This window comes from Jatropha curcas, chromosome 5, assembly GCF_041381405.1.
Source record: "Jatropha curcas cultivar XTBG-Jc1 chromosome 5, XTBG_Jcur_1.0, whole genome shotgun sequence".
Lineage (NCBI taxonomy): Eukaryota > Viridiplantae > Streptophyta > Magnoliopsida > Malpighiales > Euphorbiaceae > Jatropha > Jatropha curcas.
This window is the reverse complement of record NC_143155.1, coordinates 15812043-15833863: the sequence shown is the minus strand read 5'-3', so window position 1 is coordinate 15833863 and position 21821 is coordinate 15812043. Positions and strand designations below refer to the sequence as shown.

At 31.9% G+C, this 21821-nt stretch overlaps 1 protein-coding gene and 1 pseudogene across 3 annotated transcripts; both read right to left on the bottom strand.

Annotated features, from left to right (window-relative positions):
- Window positions 1–1038: 1038 nt before the first annotated feature.
- Window positions 1039–14469, bottom strand: HEN2 (RNA helicase, ATP-dependent, SK12/DOB1 protein; the record flags this gene model as incomplete). 3 transcript variants are annotated; one of them, XM_089721526.1, is given in 16 exon segments in its annotated part: window positions 1039–1131; window positions 4877–4972; window positions 5055–5203; window positions 5795–5885; window positions 6164–6256; window positions 6404–6493; window positions 7201–7359; window positions 7495–7704; window positions 8276–8392; window positions 8498–8569; window positions 8657–8824; window positions 9155–9223; window positions 9346–9450; window positions 9599–9913; window positions 12706–13710; window positions 14022–14469. In XM_089721526.1, coding segments are annotated over 15 exon segments (2796 nt in total), but the record flags the coding sequence as incomplete, so codon positions are not given.
- Window positions 14470–18650: 4181 nt separating this feature from the next.
- Window positions 18651–21821, bottom strand: part of LOC149496271 (uncharacterized) — a 32546-nt pseudogene continuing 29375 nt past the window's right edge.

Below are 21821 nucleotides of genomic sequence, written 5' to 3'. Positions count from 1 at the left end.
GAATTGGAACGCACGTCCCATGTAAAATTATTTAAATGCAACCCTTGTAAAATTTTCCTCTTCCCAATATATTAAAAATAAATTATTTTGTCAAACTAATAATAATAATAATAATAATAATCATTATAAATTACATAATTTTCACTATATTTTTACAAAAAAAAAAAAAAAAATCTGAATAATACTTCAACTCATATCATGATCCGAACTAGCAAACCAACTGAGCCTACCCCTCTCAAATCATATTCTAAGTTACTAGTGAAATCAATCTCCCACTCATCCTCCTGCTGCAAACCCCCCCCCCCCCCCCCTTCTCTCTCTCTCTTCCCTCCCCTCTTTTTTACCTCCTTTTCCTCCCTTTTTGAATTACCCAAAAAGAAATCCTAAACGATCTGAATAATACTTCAACTCGTATCATGATCTGAACTAGCAAGCCAACTGAGCCTACCCCTTTCAAATCATATCCTAAGTTAGTAGCGAAATCAACCTCCTCTATCCTCCTACCCCTTTTCTTCCCTGTTTTGAATTACCCACAAAAAACAAAGAAACTCTAAGATTTGCTTTAAGATACACTTTGATCAATACCATTCAAAGCCTAGCAATTTTAGTCCCATACTACCATCCCATCTATGAAAATACAAGATCTTGAGGGGCTAAAAATGTTATATAATATAACAATTCAACGAACAAGCAATGGTTTAATTTAAGACAAGGATTAATATGTAATAAAAATATTACAATTTTTAAATCAAGGATTATAGTTAAGTCATCAACCAAAATAAGGGACTAAAAGTTGCTAACTTCAAAGCAATACTAATATACAAAACAAAAACCATGAGGAAGTTTTACCAATTAACCCGTTTCTATAAGGACTTGACTTTTACATACAACATTCTAACAAACCAATAGATGAGACCTTGTGCAAGCAATATTCTGTAAAAGCTTGAAGAGAAATAGCACAAAAAGGCCACAGAATCACATTGCATGTAGGCTGTTATCCATAATTTTTCTATAGAGCAAGAAATTTTAACAATTTACCTGGTTCAAGAATTCATCTAGTCGCCTAGCGCTCCTAATGATACTACCCTCGAAGATGTCAGTCATTTGTATAACTTCAGCAAAGCTTGCACCCTGGAGGAGAAAAAATATATATATACAAAAGATAAATTTAAAATAGAAGAAATGACACTCATTGTCAATGTTCTAGCAGAGTGCAACAAACACATTTCATTTAAATATATATTTACTTTCAAGGGGAATGAAGAAAGCAAATTCATATAGCGAACCCGAACTAGTCCTTGATTGATGCTTAGTTGATTTCAGTTGTCTTTTTTTATACAACATTTTAAAATTAAAAACTAAAAGTTCTTGACAATCATGAAATTCCAGATTGAAATACTTAAATTAAGAATTGCATGGACCAGTTCTAAATAAGCTACCAAAGCTAAAACAAAAATCTGAAAACACAAATCTGTTTCTAATTTCTTTTTCTTTCCTTTTATTTTTATTATGAAATATTTTTTAAAAATTATTTGGAACTTCAGAAACACTTGGGGAACAACTTTTTCTTCTTGCAAAACTAGAACTCTTCTTTACCTCTTCGTGTCGTCAAACACATATATCTTGCAATAAGAATGATTAAATATTAAAATTACTAGATTTACTACTTAATCCCCACTATTTGGAAAAATAACTGGCAAGTCCTTGAAAATTTTGATCCATTACACTGGGAAGTCCTCTCCAACTAATGACATTTTTACCATTAATTTTCAATAAGAAGACAAAAATACTCTTCCTATAACAGTCCATCTGTGCAAAGAAGAAACATAATTTTTTTTCTCCACAACCCCCTCACTCTCCACCACTAGTTTTCATGCTAATTTTCCACATTATTACTTTCTTTTCCTTTTCTATTTTTCAATTCAATTTCCCTTTATACAAATTTTTCTTTAATTTCCCAATTTAACCAAACCCTAAAATTCTCTTTCAATTTCTATCAAAGGCACCTCAATCAAGGTAGGTAGGTCACAACGAATCAAAGTATTTGTTGCTGGTGAACTGGAAAGCTCTTGACTTCCTCATTATTGATTTTGCAAAATTAGAGAATTTGCTCGAGGATTAAGGTTGAAACCGATAATGGAATATTCAGGTGCCTTTCCACAAGAGAGCCATATTCCAACTGCCTACCTCGCCACGTATCCATTGGATACAAATAGGAAGTATCTAACACAGAAACTTAGAGCGTCTGACATAATGAAAGACTGGGATTAGGTTGGACAGCTTGATACTGTCAGCAATCAGAGCAGGTTTTATTACAAATTAGATTAGATATGCTCTTATGAAGGTGACATTATCTTTTAACCACATGCGATTAACCCATAGAACTCTTAAGAATATTAGTTAAATAGTTACCAAACACTCCAAAAAGAATTTCTGGGTTTTGATTCTTTTGTTTTATCTTCTTGTTCGGCTTGATTTCACTTTTGATAATCTTCAAAAACTTGCTTCAGCTATCAACACTGCAGTATTACTAGTTTTGTTGCTTGCAGTTATGTTTTTTAATCTCAATCTGGATCTCAATTATTTGCATTTGATTGTTTTGTGATTTAATTACAGGTTAGATGTCAGTTCTTTTGTATTATTGACGGCACTTTATGGGATTCTTGGTGTTTAAAAGAACTGGAAACTTATGGCTTATTTTAAATTCGATGATTATTGTTGGGCATGATTACTCATGTATCATTATCTTGAAAATATATATAGTGAGATTCCTTTAGTTTCTCAGTCGCTTCCCTGCCCCTCTTTTATTCTGTGCATGAAAGTGAATCAATCTGATCCAGAATTTCCAGAGATCAAATTCTCTGGACTCTCTTTCATTATTTTTGCTTGATTGTCAAGAAAATGCAGCAAACTAAGCTATGGTCTTTGGTTAATTGAAACTATTTTTATCATTATTACAGTTAATAAATTTTTTTTTTTTAACAGTCTGGCATAACAAGCAAAGAACAACTAGACCATCTCAAATCAAAATCCAATCTTCTGTCTACTGTGTCCAAAGAAGTTACTCTGTATAAGTTGATTGGAGGGCTGGATGAGAGTGGAGGAGAAGAAAGAGAAAGAGGAGATAGAAAGCGAACAGTGGGTAGCTAGGTTTTCTGTGTGGTGAGTAGCTCATCATCAAAATGGAGAACAAAAAAAATGTCACTATTTCAACAGAAAGATGTCCAAATGCAACGAATAAAAATGTCAGGGACTCGCCAGTTATTTTTTTCTGAAAAGTAGGGACTAAGTAGTAATTTCAATCAAACCTCAGGGAATTAATAGTAATTTACCCTTAAAATTAAGTTATAAATTATATAATTAAGCCAAAAATTGAAAATTAATTTCAAAGACCAGATCCCATCCAATTAACCAACCAAAGTAGTCAAAGGACCCAAGACGGTAAAAAGTGTCATGGAGCCTAAGGCACAAAGTGCACAACTAGGAGCATGCCCAGTAGATTCAAGGTGCATGTTGACTTAAAAAGAGGAAAAATATATTTCCTAGTTGAATAATGAGGTATATAATCACATATTGTCTAAAAAAAATATAGAATTCAACATATACAAACTAGACAAATATAAAATAAACTCATACCTTTAAATTTCAGCAAACATCCCGTTCCCATCATATTTCAGCAGCCATCATTTAGACATCATAACAAAAAAAAAAAAAAAAAAAGGAGCCACACTTTGTTAGAAATTCTAAGAATTGTTAACATATATAATGGAAAGAACAACAAAACATCACTAAATGTCATCAATTTTTTATATTAAAAAACCACCAAAAGATGCAATTTATAAATGCTCAAGAGTAATTCAAAACTAATCTAAGTGTCAAAACTTAAACTATTGATAAGTCTTAAATCTAATCAAGAATAAAGACCAATATTAAATAGGAATCATAACTAAACTAGAAATCTTCCTCATTATCAAGATAAAAAATTTCAATGTTTTCATCGTCAGAAGCATCATCATCTCCAACATCCACTTCTTCCACATCATCTCCTCTCCCACTTCCTTCTTAAGTTTAATTGGAGGATTTGCTGTTGTAACCCTTGTTCTTATTGTCAAATTTCTGGAAAAAAAAAAAAAACAAATAAAGAACAACAGGCACTCTAAAAAAGGCCACTCAACCGCATTTGGGAGATATATATATATATATATATATATATATATATATATTAAACGTTAAAAAAAAACTCCAACTAAAAGCAGAAATTATAAATGATAAATAAAAAACAATACTATAAATAGAAAAAGAATCAAGGAAAGAATAAAAAGGAGAAGAAAATGAGATAACATACCTGGAATAACTGTGCCATTTGCCTTAAGGGAGACTGAGAGAGGAAGAATCAGTGTCTCATGCTGTCATTTGCCATAGGATATTGGAGAGAGAACTCTGATGTTTGATGCATTCCTTTATTACCTTTTCATTTTTTCTTTTGTTTTCTTTAAATATAGTTAGTTCCCTTTTGAAATACATTTGAATTAGAAAATTCACACGTTGCTTGTTTAATATGAGGATTCTATAAAGAATATTTAATTTTTAAAATATCTAGATTATTGACCCACACAGTAAGAAGAGTAGGGGAAATTTAGAGGAAAAAAAAAATAGCGGCATGCCTAAGGCCAAGACAGCACCTGAGGCCTGGCAGGCCTCACTATGCCTCATGTGGGATAGGTAAGGCACAGAGGTTGTGCCTACGTGTGCCTCACACCTATTGGATTCAAACAACACTGAACAACCCACCCAACCCCCCTCCCCCCCAAAAATAAAAGTAGTAATAATAATAAGAAGAAGAAATATTAGTTTCCATAATTACAAGATCACTAACCTTCGACCAACAGTAAATCACATCCATCAAATATGGTCTCACTGTTGATTCAACGTACTCATCCACATTGATATCCAATTTACATTCATATTGTATCTGCAATTATTCAAAGACATTTCTAACTACTCATAATTAATTACATAACATGAACAAAAGTAAACAGGCAAAAATAACATACTTCTGCTATTTTTCTTGCACTCTCTTGGAGTTGTTGTAATGGTTTGGCCAACTCTGTTCTCAAATGTATTTGCTCACTAGATTTGTCTACAGGAATGAAGCAACTTGCAAGAGCTGCAACTTGGTGGTGATCAAGATCATTGAAGGTACCTGATAAAAAATGCACACCCAAGTCATAATGTAGGACGACAGATCAAACAAAAATTAGAATCAGCATTGACCAGGCTGGAATCAGCTCCCAAAGCCTATCACCATTATCTATTTGCCATAATCCAACCATCATTTAGATAATATAAATTATAGTTTTTCCCTGTTCAAATTAATATTTTAGTTTAGAATAACAAATTCAATGTCCTCAAAATTGTTATAGCAGAAAATAAAATATCTATTATTAACTCATTATTTCTCTAATGCTAACTGGTATATCCTGCTACTAGATTCAATTTGAAGTTCCTTTGAAATGTATTTCTTTTATTTATAAAATTAAAAAAAAAAAAAGAGGGCAGTGTGTGTCAAAATCTTGAATCAGCACACTTTCAATGATTCAAAAACCCTATAATGTCAGTTTTAATGTCATACACCTAGTGCCAAAAGCAACCTGGTCAGACAAGCCTAGCCTGAAATAAAACAAAAATCTGTGAGCATCAACAAATCAAGAGATTGTGGTCATTAATTCACCATTGAACATCAGTTCAGTAACAAGTAGTTCATCTCCTGTGTCTATCAAGCAGGCTGCCCTACCCTTCAGTTGGACAACACCATCAGCATTTATATGTCCAAGCCTTCTCAAGACTCGTGAACGGTTCTTTAATTCATCACGGAACTTTTGAAGCTGGAAAATCAATCATGGATGAAATTAGAACAACAAAGGTAGGTGAAGCACAAAAGATTGGAATGACGCGAATGCAACGAAAGCAAAAGAAAATATCAGTGAACATTTGGCTATAGTGAGAAAAGGAAAGTTGTCAGAATACATGCCTATAATATCCTACTCTTTTATTCTTTACAGACAGCTACAAACATAATCAGTCACATGTTGTATGATCATTATACTGTCTACAACTCAATTTTTAATCATACTACTTGAACAAACATTAGAGAGACAAATACCTGTGAGTCCCGCATTTTTGACTTGAGTTGTTGAATTTCATGATTCACCTCTGCCTTCCGTTGGAAATTTCTGATCTGATTCACATCTTGTGACTGCAAAAACAAATCAAATACATATGATTACTAAGACAATTGTATCACTTGTATGATTTTTCAAAAAGTGCAGAAACCATCCCACTGCTTGCAAAATTTTATTGGAATAAAGATGGCATGGAATTGATTTTGAATGATATGACAAACCTTGTGCAGAGGATGAGCATGTAACTTCCTTTCTAGTTCCTCAATTTGATTAACCAGATCAACAATTTCAGGATCTTCAATCTTCATGTCCTAAAATAACCATGAGCATATATAACAGCAGCAGTATCAGAAACCTACAACAACAATGACCTTTTTCACAAAACAAACATGAAAACAAAGAGTAAAGAAACTAGTTGCAACAAGAAAAAGAATGCGACATTACATTAAAACTGACAATGACAGTGTTGATGGTATACAAAAATAATAACTCTTCTCACCACTGCATCAACCTGGGTGGCAGAAGCTCTTCCACAGGTATAAAAGCTAGGAAGCTCTAGATGGACTGTAGAACTGACTCCAAAATGTTGAAAATCTTTTAAATAAGACGAAAATAAAATGAAAGGGACTATCAGCATTTTTGCTAATGATGTCATTGTACAAGCAAGCTTCAAGCTAAGCCAGTAAATCAGTGTCAAGACAGGTTGCATTTTTCAAATTTCACTGAAATCGACATCCTAGATTCATACCATATAGAGATTGGAAGAGGGACTGACAAGTTTACTTGATGACAGGGACATACACCATCTTTTATCCCAATACCAAAGAACCACAAGCCATAAGGAAGGAATAATATCAAAAAGTTGGTGTTATTTTCACTAATATTATCCTTTATTCTTGAAAAACTAAAAAATTCCTAAGGAAAGACATCAAAAATTTTTCAGTTTCTCTAAAATGATCCTTTGTTCTGAATTTTTTTTTTTTTTTAAGGAAAAAAAGACATTATAGCAGATGGTTACCTTTACAGGATTAAGTTTTGGAAGACCTTCAGGAAACCGAGTTCCCAACTCCTGCACTGCCAGCAGTATACTTTGTCTTGCTTCCAGTGGTCGAAGGTCAGAAGGGACAGATATTCTGACTTTACTTAAAGCAGAAATAAGAGGTAACTGAACAGGGACCTAAAGCGGATGCAAACATAAATCAAGATCTCCATTAGATTGAGCATATACTTGAATCAATAGCAGCATGGCTCAAAAAATTAAAATATATATATATATATATATATATATTGTTTCACTGGTGTGTCAGCTTACCACGTGCATCTCACCCTTTTCTCCAGGCCGAGGTGGACATGGTCTTGGTCGTGAACCACTCTCACTAGATCCAGGAGAGCAATGAAGTAAAGTATCCACTATGTAACCACCACCACGTGATGACAATGTGCCCAACCCAGCAGCGGGTTTTTTAACAACATTTACAACAACTCCCCAACCCCAATCAGTTCCACCTTCTCTTACCTTGATCTGCATCATAGACAAGTATTTCTCAGTAGAAAACAAAATACAAAGAAGTCAAATGCGCTTTCCTGACCTTATTATGTCCTAAGAAGATTATCTCTTCAGCAGAAAAAGCAGTATGTTTCCAAACCTAAGATAACAAACCTAGACAAGTGGCCTGTACTCTCTCTCACCCCCTTATATGCATGCATAACCTAGTCCCACACCCAAAATAATAATAATAATATTATTATTATTATTAATTAATAAACAAAATTGAAATTCTATATACATACATATATTCTTATTCTGTTTCGAAACCTGACCTACAAGCGGACAAATGAGGTTGATTTGAATGTCATATATGCAAGGCAAGATTGAAGTAAATAAATACATGTGCGACTATTTAAACATATATATGACATCATTTGAAACTCCAAAAAATACAGCACTAAAAGTTTTGACAGAAAACCAAGGAAAATTAAAGTGATGAAAGAAACCTTTACTAGTGAGAGGGGGGGGGGATATGATTCCAAATTTTGAATAACAAATTATCTGTTCAGTTGAATTCAAAAAAATGGTCATGCTTAGTAGATACCAGTCGACCAGTGCAAAGATAATAAAGAATTCTTTCAGGCCTTGTTATTTCTGTCATCATCTTCTTCTCGAATTGGGCCATCTCAAGTTTTAACTTATGATATTCTGCAACTTCAGTCTACACAAATTAACAGAAATGCATATATCATGCAATGAAATTATTTAAATCAAAATAATTACATTAAAAATAAAATCTTATATGATCTACAGAAAAAATGCTTACCTCTCCTGAAGCATCAAGTGCAGCAGCTTCCTCCTCCAGTTTTGAAACCTTTTTCCCTATGTCAGGTAAAGCCTGAAAGGTAGAAAGACATGACTGATTTGTTTGATCACTATAGTCACCATATGCAAACTAGGGAAGAGAGATGGAATTTCAAAAAACCTTCTCGTACTGAAATTGGTGGAACGAATTTTTTATAACATGCTCTGCAGTGAACTGGCCTTCAGCACGTCTCATTAAATTTAAAATTGAATAGTAGCTGAGTCTGAATGTACTAACTAGAGGAGCTGGTTTACCCAAAACCATGTCCTTAAGTGTATTCATCTCCATCTATAAAAGCAATAGCAAAATCAGTAATCCGAAAGAAAAGAATAGAGGACCATATTATACTCTTTCAAAACATATACCTAAGATCATAATGTGTATCTGCAACAAAATGTAACAGGCATTTGTTGACATGGAAAGAATGTACACATGTATGCAAGTGTAAATATAGAACTGAGTTGAATGTGTGTACGAACACTGTAATACCTAAAACAGAGCTGCAATATTAATGATAGACGAAAAAAAGTGCTACAAAAAATAACTAATTTTTGCACAAGAAATTAGGGACCATAAACTGACAAATATTAAGACATGACTAGCTGAAAAAGAAAATACCCTCTCATCAATCATTATTATACAAATACCACGCTCGTCTTTGCCACGGCGCCCAGCCCTTCCGCTCATCTAAAGAAATCAGATAGCATAGGAGTGAAGATAAAAATATAAGTTGACTTGTATACAAATGTATATACCTGTTAATGTAAAAACATGCAAGTATAAATTGATAAGCATGCATCTTAAAATACCTGGATATACTCCCCGGATCCAATGTAGCGATGGCTATCACCATCCCATTTCTTAACAGCCGTGAAAACAACAGTCTTTGCAGGCATGTTTAAACCCATGGCAAACTGCCGCAAAGTAAAGTCATTATAAAGTTAAGCCAGACCCTAAACAAACACTGATGATGATGCTAAGCTTTGAAAGAATAAAAGGAAAACCTCCCTTACACGAGCACCCGTCACATAGGGGTGCCCCTTTGTGAAGTTAAACACTTACCGTCTCTGTGGCAAACAGGGCCTTTACTAGACCTTCCTGGAAAAGAAGCTCTACAAGTTCCTTGATGACTGGAAGAAGGCCAGAATGATGGACAGCAATGCCTCGCTGAAGTAGTGGCAACATTAACTCAATAGCAGGCAAGTCTCTGTCTTCCTCATTCAAGCAGAGTATTGCATTATTAAATACTTGCTCCACAACATCCTTTTCCTCTTGTGTATTAAAATCAAGTTTAGACATAGACATTGCATGTTGTTCGCACTCTCTTCTACTGAAGCTGAAAACTATAACTGGTTGAAATTTCCGTTCCATAATCATCTGAAATTCCAAAGTGAAAGCAGCAAAGATAAGCCAAAAATTCCATCAACTTATAACACTATGTTTGGATTAAAAGGAGAGAAAATAAGAAAGAAAAATAATGAAAAATATGCTTCTTTTTCTTTTATTATTTTCCATCCTCTTGGATGGGAGGAACCTTTGTTTGGAAAGCTATAAATATGAGATGAAAAAATATGTAATTATTATATATTTTCAATTTTAACCCTATACTTACATGATTAATTACATAAAAAATATTCATTTGAGATGGAAAAAATTCAAAAAATAGAAAAGCAAAAAAATGATAAAGTAATAGTATCTATTGTCATACCAACAATTCATATATTACTTATTTTACTTTAAGAATGGTTAATTGGTTTATAAATAAAGAATTAGTATTCATTGAACAAATAAAATTTGAAGACCCTACTTGCATGTTTAAATGTCGTATAGAAGCTGTAGATGTACTTGGCACATACACAATTGTACTAGGAAGGAAAAGAAAGTACTGGCAATAATTACAAAAGCACAAGGTGTATTCAATAATTGAACAATCAATAGTGTCATTCTCCCTCACACTTGCTTCATTTTCTCTCCTATTTTGAGAGATTGCATATTTGTGGGCATGGGAGTATTTTAGTAAATATCTTCTTTCCTTAGTTATTTTCTTCTTTATTCCCAAACAAGAGAAAATACTCTCCCTCGTTATTATCTCAACTATTTCCTTTCCTCCAATATTTTACTTCCATCCAAACATATTGTACAAGTGCATTCAGCAAACTTAGAGTAACTAATGTTGTAATCTTGATAAAAACACAACAGAAGATGAGTTAGTAATAACAGAACTGCAAAAACATGACTGTCAGGCAGAAATTAAATTATGAAAAGTACAAACAATGACTACAGCAATTTATGTGGTGCACCCTATCCGTGGGGCCAAAGATGATTGACAATATATAATTGAGAGACAAAAGTAGAGAGTGAAAGAGATGAATGTTGTGGAGAGTGGGGGTTAGGACAACATATGGTGGGTAAGACATTCCATTTCAGTATTCTAGCAATTGAATCTAGTCAAACTGCAATCAATTAAAAAAAAATTTATCAATCAAAAACTTGATTTCAAAAAAAAAATGATAAGCAATGAGCAAGTCTAGAAACCAACTTTGCAATTAACCGGCTTTGAGAAAAAGGAATTAGAAGCTAGAACTGCTAAAGCAATAATTTTTGAGGATCAATATAAAGTTATAAACAGATGCATTCGCGAAGGACACATTGTTTTTGCAGCTTCCTTATGGTTTTGGTTTCTAAAGAAGTATCTTTAGCTGGGACCGTAGACTTGCTTTCATCTATTCCATTTTGCGTAATTATTAGGAGAAAATTCTTTACCCCCTTCCCCATAAGATTCTTCTCTCTCTCTCAATAAAATTTCTTCTTTCAAAGAGAGAGAGAAGAACAAAGAGAGGAGAAGTTGCATGCAGCTTATGAGAAATTCCATGATGTAGAATGACCAGGGAAAAGTTGATTTTTAGATGTGAGGGCTAGCCCGTAGAACTCAAGCATTAAAGTTAAAAGTTAATTTGCCAAAATTGATCATCTCTAGAAAATTATGCAAACAATATAAATCATTAGCCTCGCACTAGTGGGATCTATGACTAATTCCTGTCAAGAAAGCCTCACACATTCCTAGGGTTTGAATTCCATCAAATAATCCAGAAAACAAGAACAAAAATTATTGGCATTTTATTGACAGAAAAAAACTAGGGTAATACTGTACAAGCATAGGCATATTGATTCTAAGCCTTTACTTGTTGGAAGTCCAATTCCATATGAAACTTGGACTTCCTAATAAAAGACTTCTTCATTAAAGACTTCTTCATTATTTGACTCCTTTGTTGCTAAGAATGCTAATGAAACTCAAAACAAAACTAGAGACCATATAACCAGTACTCAGAACTGATAAAAGTACAGAAATACCCCTATTTACAAAATAACTTTGTACTCTAGTAATGTGAAGAGTAATTTGCCAAAATATTGATCAAATTCCAATGTGGAGTTCCCTTGTTTTCTCCATCATTCCAAGTTGCACATTTAAAACTCAAGCTAGTTCTACATAAGTAAGCTCATTTTAATTTAATTACCACAAGTAAATGTATCCTGAATCTGAAGCTTGCATATACCATCAGAAAAATGGAAATTAGAGCAAAAAAAAGCTTACAGTAGTACTAAACAACCAGAAATCACAATTATTACACACATATTGCATGTGATCTAGATGGCACAATCCATGTCATTGGATCATTTGTGATGGGTAACAATGAAATCAATATAAAATCATGTGTACAACCATAAATAAAGAAGCAAACCTATACAAACATTTGCTAATTATATTATTATGATGTTATCAATTTCCAAATTTCTATAATTTTTAAAAGCATTCAAATGGTTAATATTAGCATTCTTTTTTGGCTAATTCTTATGTAATTGAAACATAGTATTTTGCCTATTTATCATTAAACATGCGACCCTAAAAAGTTGACTTTTAGATCATGTATTTTGTTCCATCTAAAACCTAGGAGGCCTTCCTCCACCATGCCTTATTTGAAAACAAGGGATGTTATAGATATCCATTTTCGTTTGGTGAGTCAATCTACCAGAGCAATCTGCAAGAAGGTAATCCAGAGCAGGAAAAAAGTAAAAGATAAAAGAAAAATGAATGTTGAACATCCATGAGAACAATTTCAAGGAAAAATAAATTTGAGGAACCTAAAATTGAGCAGCAATTGAAGACACACCTTTACAATTTTGTATATATCAGAACCACCTGAAGCATTCCCAGCCTTTGCAATCCTTCCACTTCCTTTACTATTTGCACTCTTGTTCCCATCACCAACTTTCTGTTTTGTAAATGTATCTTGGAGTTTTATAAAATTGTCTTCCCTGAACTGCTCATTCTCATCAACCACAAGATACAATCCTGCACCACCGATTGGAAAAACATAATGCTGCAAAGGAGTTGGTCGGAAATCTGTGTATACCACATGACAAGGCTGCTTATGCAAATGACAAATCCACTCTGCAAATTCTGTGGCATTTGACATTGTTGCAGAAAGGAAAACCATCTTAATTTCTGGTGGCAAAAATATAATACTCTCTTCCCAAACAACCCCACGTTCACGATCCTTCATATAATGAATTTCATCAAAGATAACCCATGCAACTTCCTTCAAAATCTCTGATCCCCTATAAAGCATCCCCCTGAGAATCTCTGTTGTCATCACCAAACAACTGGCGTTAGGAGAAAGAGTCACATCACCTGTCATCAACCCAACATCTTGAAACTCCTGATGTAACTCCCTGTACTTCTGGTTACTTAGAGCTTTCAACGGTGATGTATATATCACTCTCTGCTTATCCCTGAATGCCATAGCAATTGCATACTCAGCAACTGCAGTCTTCCCTGCAGATGTATGAGCAGAAACAAGAACTGATTCATTCCTTTCCAAACATGCCACTGACACTTTCTGAAATGGATCAAGTTCAAACTTGTAGGTCTTTGCCATCTCGCCATTGTATTCAGGATTTGAGAGAGTACCATAAACCTTTTCATCTTTAGTTGCTGTGTAACCACTGGGAACAGCAACCTCATGCACACAAGTACGTGTCAAATTTCTCCGCTTTAAGGGAGATTCTTGCTGAGGGTTATTTCCAAGCTCAACTTCCTCTGATGTTTTTCGTTTGCCTGGTATCAATGACTCCTCCATTATCAGTCTTCAAGCTTTTCTCAACTCAAACTCTGCCTAAATTCAAGGGAAATATTCAAAAGAAATTTAGGGCTCATTTAAGATAACTAGATTCAAAAACTTGAAATCTGGTGCCACTATCTTATAAATGTAGAGACATAGTAATTTCAGCTTCATTATACACTATGTATTAAAGATGAGTTTCGTAAGTGGGCACGGTGAAGCAGCTCTATTATGAACAGTGAACCATTTGAAAGAAATGGTGCAAAAAAAAAGCTGAGACAAATTTGGGGTCATTTAAAAGACTAGAAATGTAAAAATTGAAAGTGCTCATAGCAAGGAAAAAAGAAAAAGAAAGGAAGACTCACCAAGCTGTTGTTGCCGGGGCCTGATAGCGCCGAATTTAAAGTGCACTGGCGAGGGTTAGGGTTTGGGGGCACAGAGAAGGAAGAGGAGCGAGCAGGTGAGTGCAGAGAAAAACGGGGCCGTGAAGCACCAGAGTAGCAGGCGGTTGTGACAGCGGTGGACTGATTGGAGGGTGGCTATCCTCCTTATTGTTGAGAATCAGACCTGCTGAGACCACCGGAATTGAAAGGTGAGGGGGCGCTTTAGGTTCTGTTTGTGGCGACGGAAGTGTATTGGAACCAAATCAATAAGAATGGCGGCTGTATTGGTTGTTAAGTGGTAAGAGGTCGGAAGGAGGGAATGGAGGGGGCGGCAAACAAATTGGAGAATTTGAACAAACACCACCAGATTATTTGAGAGGCCTTCAACAGCAAAAGCTAAGTGCAATGGTTAAGAAGGTCTTCATCAAACTGCCCAAACCCATCAAAAAACCACCGTTTAAAAAAAAATTATACAATTATAACTTTTTTTTCTAAAAATTAGAACCCAATTTTTTTTTCCATTTATGTTAGAGTTAAAACTATTCAAATTGAATTAAACATATATTTTTTTTTTTTTGAGAGGTAAATTATTCAATTTCATTTTTAAATGAAAATTTCCTTTGTTTTAATTAGTTTATACTAGATAGCAATTTAACAATAAGGTAAATTATATAGTAATTTTATAAAAAGTTCAAGTGTTAAAAATTTATGGAAATAGATTAGTATATATTGTGTACAAATTATACATCGTGAAAACTATAGTTTTTTATAATTCTTTTAGTAATAAATATAAGAATAAATCAATATAAAAAAATGTTTTATTAGATATATAATCTTTTTGGACTTTACTCAAAATAAAAATAAAAAATTAATTTAAAAACTCTGAATAGCTCATTTAATTATGTATATTTTATGTCATAGTTTGTATTGATTCATTATTCATATTTAGTAGTCACATCTAAGCATTAGCTCAATTAATATAGCAAGTAAAAGCTAAATAAAAAAAAAAATTAATTTCATAATGCTTCTTGAATAATAATGGAATCTGAAATCAAAAATTCTACATTTTGTTATCAATTTAATAGCTCTTTTGATTAGAAGAGATGGAAGAAAAAAAAAAAAAAGGAGGCCCGAGTAGTGTAGTAGACCAAATGTGTTAAATTTAGTCTCCAACTTTTTAGACTTAGGTATTAAATGGATATGGTTAGACCATATTTAGTATTTAGAGATATTAATTTTAAAATTTAAAATATTTAAAATGGTCTAGTCAAAAGATAAAAAATTAGTCAAACAAATATTAAAAAAAGCATCCAATTAGTTAGACAGAGAAACTATAGTTAAGAAAGTAAGATAAGAATTAAAAATGGAAATAAAATTTTGTTTCAAAAAAAATGGAAATAAAATTTCCTCATAGGGAATATATTGTTCTCATATAATAAAACATTATTCATCTAATTCTTTTTGTCATTTAGCCTATAAAAAATTATTGAATGGGAAAAAGAAAAAAAATAGAAACTTCGGAATTAATAAAAGCATTGAAACCTTTCTTTTGAAACACCTTCTTAACAGAATCACTAAGTCCAGTATATGGAACTTCGAAATTTTTGACTTTTCATTGCTCTTGAAGCCTTGATCGCACCATTTCAATTGCGTAAGAAAAAGTAATGCAAACATACATGCAGAAGATAAGTTAATACAGAGGCAACAACTTTGGCTATTAAAGAAGTAATTTCAACATTTCCAATACTTAGATTGTCAACAGTTATTTTATCTGGGTATGGCCACTGATTCAGTTCGAATCAGAACCGAACTGTACTGTAGATAAATTCGAACTAAACCGGAACCATTGCTTCAAAATTTTGAACTGAAACTGACAGTTTAAAGATTTATTAATATTCATATGAATATTAAAATATTAATTTAAACCGATCCAGAACCAGTAATTAACCGGCACTTTCTAGTCCGATTCCAGAAATTTTCTATTTTTATCTTTAAAAATTATATCATTTAGCATAGTCTATAGATCTTTAAAAGTTTAAATAATCTTTTACTACATAATACACTTTACTTAAAAAGTTAAAAATCTAAAAAAGTAGAATGGTAAAAAAGTGAAATATTTAGTCTAAAATTATATTGTTTTATACAAATGGGAGTTTACCGTTTTTTTTTTTTCCTTTTAAATTTTTTACTTTGTTCAAGATTACATTGTTTGAAGTATTTTTCTAACAATTTATTTAATTAATAACATTTAGACAAAATAAAATGATAATTTATTTGACTGTTTGTAAAATTAATAAGTTTATTTCTTATATGACTAGGAGCAATCTAAAAGTTATTTAACATAAAATTTACCAATATTTTTTAAATTCATATTAATTTTTTCGAAACAAAGATGTAATTTTAGAACCGATTTTTTTTTTTAAAAAAATAATTACACATTACCAGAAATCGTGATCAAAACCATCGGTTCATCAGAACCGTACTGGAATTGAAATTGGACCGAAATCGACGGTTCAAAGGCTGATTCAGGTTTTACACTTAAAAATTTTGAACTTTCAGTTCCCTAAATCGGAATCAAAGGTTCAATAAACCAATCATGCCTATTTTTTTTTGGAAATGTTGAAACCAATAAGAATTAACAATAAAAATTCAAAAAAAAATGAAGAAGAAAGAATCTTGGATACATAACCCAAAAAAGGATTAAGAAGTAAACATTTAGTAAGATTTTATATAATGTTACATGGAAATAGAGATGAGAAAACGGGAAAACGTAGAAACGGACACGGAAAAATGACATTTTCAAAAATATAGGAAACGGGAATGTGGGAGAAATGTATAAATATAAAAAATACAGGGATTTATTTATAAAATTTAACAATATAAAAATATGTATAAAAATAAGTTTAGAAATAATACATTTATAATCTTTAAAGGACTTTTAATTATAACTTAAAATAAATCATTATAAATCATATCCAAAAGACAAAAAAAAAAGTGTTTAAAGTTTCATATTTGATAAAAGAAATAGAAAACAAAACATCTAAATGTCAAATTGGAGAAAGATAATGACGTTAATAATATTTACTTTATTTCACACTACAACATAATACATCTATAGCTACAAAGCATATTGTGACTAATTAAAGTGTAAATTTACATGGATAAATGCTTCTTTGCCACTATAAGTTTGTTCCGTAGCATGTCGTAGCAAGAAATGGCATAGGTAAATGTTAGCTATGAGATTTAAGTTTTTTGTAGCTGAAAATCAATACTTTTTGCCATGCAATTTATTGTATTGTAACTAAAACATTAAATTCTTTTGCTATGAAAATAAAACTTTAAAGCAAATAGTTAGCTACGAAAATTAGAACTTGTAGCTCACTGATTGTTTAATTAGCAAGTATTTTTACATTTAGTTATGATTGTTGAAACGATAGCTAAAAATGAAAATTAATTGCTACAAACAATATATTTGTAGCATAATTTTTATTTTTTTCGTCTCAAATAATGGCTAGGTGTAGCTAGTTGCTAATCATTTTAGCTTAAAAATATTGAAATTATTTGCTACAAATTGGATTATCTTCTAAAGATTTAGAACTTTTAGTTTGGAGACAATCATTGTAGCTAAAAATATTAGCCATAAACAAAATTGACTATATGTAGAACAATTTCAATACTTAGCTACAATCAAATACGTCTATAGATAATTATTTGAATATATTAGCTCCAAATAATAATATATTTTAAGAAATAATTCAATTTATTAGTCTTAAATGTGAAAAATGTATGATTAAATATTTTATTTTAAACTACATATAATTAGTTATAATGATGTTACTATGGTAATAAAAAAATAACTAATTAGTTATAATACTATATTGTAGCTAAATTGTTGAAGTTAATAGGACAAATATTGCTTGAGTTATTCAACATTTATAATTAAAACTTTAATTAATGATATAACTTTGATGTGGCTAAAATATTAATGGCTAATGAATTAATTAGTGACATGATAGTATAGGAACATAACTATTATTTTTAGTTAGTTACAATATTATATTATGGCTAATTTGTTGTAGCTAATACCATAACTATTGCTAAAACAATATTAGCTTTATTGCTAAACGAGTTAATTATTGATATGATACTATAAAAATGTAGCTATTAACATTAGTTATAATATTTTGTCATGACTAATTTATTGTAGCTAATAGACTAATTATTGCTATGAGATGATTAGCTTCGTTGCTAATGAGTTAATTTTTGATATGATAGTATAGAAACATAGCTATTATTTTTAATTAGTTATAATATTATATTATGGCTAATTTATTGTAGCTAATAGACTAACTATTGCTACGATAATGTTAACTTTATTGCTATAAGATATTATTAGTTATGACATTTTTTTGTAGCTAAAAAACTGTGGCTGGTAAGACAATTATTGCCACAATATATATAAGGTATAACAAAAATAATGTATTAGCTTCAAAAGTTTAATTTCTGTCACTAAAACATTTAAAATAGTTATAAGACTTTAATTTTGTGGCTATAAATATATATTAGCTGTAATATTTATGTTCATAGCTATGTATTGTAGCTATAGATGCATTATGTTGTGGTGTCATTATCTTTATCTTGCCCCATATTTGTAGTTACATATTCATTAAAAAATATAGACTCTAATTCCGATTCATCTAATGGAAGATTGGTAAACTCAAAAACTCCCACATCTTTCATACTCCCAAATTCATCTATACCAACGTCCTATAGTTTTGTCCTCTCATCATACTATTGGGAGGTATTTCTTGACAAAAGATGAAGATTATTATGAATAAAAACTAAGTCTTCTGCATATTTTGGCGACAATTTATTACTTCTACATGAATGAATGAAGGAATAAGTACTCCAATTCCTTTCACAATAAGAGGAGGAAGTAGGTTGTCCAAGCACTCTAACAGCTAACTTTTGAAGTAAAGGTGCATTAGAACCAAAACATGCCCACCAACTTCCTAGGATCCGTATTATACCTACTCTCAATAGAATTTGGATCCCCAAATGACACACTTCTAAGAGAAAAATTAGCAAATTCATCATTTGCCCTACTACAATCATCTTTACTAGAAAAAAATTTTCCTAAAGCACTTGATTCTTTCAATGGATATTTCTCCATCCATATGAGGAGGTTCTCTACCTTCTCCCACTTGAAGCGATTTCTCACTATAAAACCTTCAAAAAGAGGAAAAAAATTAGAGGAAAAAAATTAAAAGAAAAAAATAAGCAAAAAGAGTATGGGAAGCAAAATGAATATTAAATGAGTAACTTACTTTGGGTTTAATGAATGAGCTAAACAACAAAAGAGAGTGTTACTCTTTGCCCAACGATCAACAAGAATCTGATGAACCACATAATTAAAAGTAGAAAACTTATTTGATTGCTTTCCTTCATGCTCATAAAAAAAACCTTCTTCACATTTTCAATCATAAAAACCCACAACTCATAAACCAGACGAAGTAATGGAACTCTAATCATGTTATAAATGGAAGCAATAAAAGCAAGAATATAATCAACCTTTTCCCACCAATCCTCATCCAACACTTTTCATGAATAAATCTAGCTTTGCCTTGGTCATCTTTTTAGTATTGTGACCATTATTCACTCATAGCTATTGCTTCTAAAGCACGCCTAATAAGTTTTAATCTTTTAAGCATGACAATAATAAAGGCAAAATGAGTGTCAACAACTGAAAGCAACTTTAAAGTGCTATACCGATTATACATTGCAAGTCTCATGGAATGGGTCATTATCAATTCTTGATTTGCAAAGCATACCCGAGAATTTCAATGACCCAATGGCACAAATCATATGTGTCTTGATTATTTTCCACATTTTTAGCTACACATTATGTTCTTCAAGGCAAGGTTGAGAGTATGTGCAACACAAGGAGTCCAGTAAATAGATACATACCTTCAATGATTTCTCCAGCAGCCTTACATTTAGGTGCATTATATGTAATGATTTGTACCACTTTTTTGTCATCAATTACCTCCTTCATCAAATTAGCAATAAAATGCTTATTTTTCACTAATCAACAGATTTGACAAACATATGGGCAGGTTCATAAACAACCATAAAATGAATAAAGTGCCTCCTCTGAGGATCACTCCATCTATCACAGGTAATAGTAACCCAAGTGCTTTTAATAAGTTCTAATAATCTCTCAACACTTATCTTTTCTTGCCGAAGTAATGTGCTTCTCAATTTATTATAACTAGGAGGCACATAAGCACCCAAAACATTATTAGCAACAAATGAATAAGAACTCACATAATAAGGATTTTTAACAAAATTAAATGGTGTTCTAGTATAAAACATCCTAGTAATCTCTGCATTTAATTGAGCTCTAGTTTGCATGTCAAAAAGCTTTTAGCAAGTGGGGAATCATTAACTCCTCTTTAAAGTATTTGTCATACTCGGTTATGTTATAAACAAGGAAGGAACAAAAGTACTAAGATAAGAAACTCGTTTAGGTTATGAATTAGTAATTCTATTTAGGGTAATTCTAGTAGATGTCATAATTTGAAACTTACGTTTAGAGAATGTCAATTTGACTTTTTAATTTAAATTATTGTCAGTTTGGGTTTGTTTTTACTTTTATGCCTTTTTTTTTATTTTGTTACGTATTGGTTTGTTAGTAAATCAGTGTTTTAATCGCTTAATGTTTCCATTTGTATTAATTTCCTAGTTTAATGCTTGTTTCCTTTCTTCAGTTTCTTTTCTTTTTTGCTGCCATTTTTTCCAGCCACCTCTCGTCTTCTATTTTTCGTTTCTTTATTTTCTGCAGGCATTCTTTTTTTCAGTTTTTGTGTTTTCTGCCGTAATTCGTCACGTTAATATTTTTAGAAGTGAACTTTATTATTTTCCTCAATCATAAGTCATGTAGATTTTTGGTTTTTATATGTTTTTTCATTGTTGAAAAAATCTCTTTCCGTTTTGATACAATCATATAATCACGTAATTGATATATGCTTTTAGATGTTCATTGTTTATGTTCTGTAGAGAGAAGGTAGGACTCTCGATTTTGTTTGGATGATACCATATTTACTTGGTCTGATCCAATGTGTTAATTGATGTACATACATATTTAATTGATTTTACTGTATTTACTAATTTAGTATATATATATACACCATATTTATTGATACAGTATATATATATATATATATATATAGTGCTAACAAAGACTAATTATGGTTGATACCAACAAATCCACGTAACCCAAGGCGTGGAGCCCGGATCGTGACAACCTGCAGTACCTCAGAACCACTTTTTACGCTTGTTGCCTCTCGACAACTTCAACCCACTATTTCACCCGGCCACTTGGCACAGACGGCTACTACAGGACCTCAACCCTGCGGGGATAACCTGGAGGTAAGAGCCTGTGTTTCGTCACAGTGTCTCACAGTGAGAACCCTCCATGGAACGGGACACCTGCCTAACTGCTATTGCGCGGAGGCGGCAGGAGTTACTCCCTAGTGGCTTTGATACCAGCAAAACAAAAGCGGAATTTAATACTAAAAGACTATAGACTAAAAACTAAAAGACTAACAAGCTAAAGACTTTGAACAAAAGCAAAACACGTAACAAAACAAAACAAAACAAAACAAAAAACCCTAACAAAGACTAAAGACTTATAAAAACAATGACTTATGACTTTGAAAACAATAATGACTTTAAAGACTTATGCTTTTAATTTTTTATCGTATCTTTGAAAACAAAACA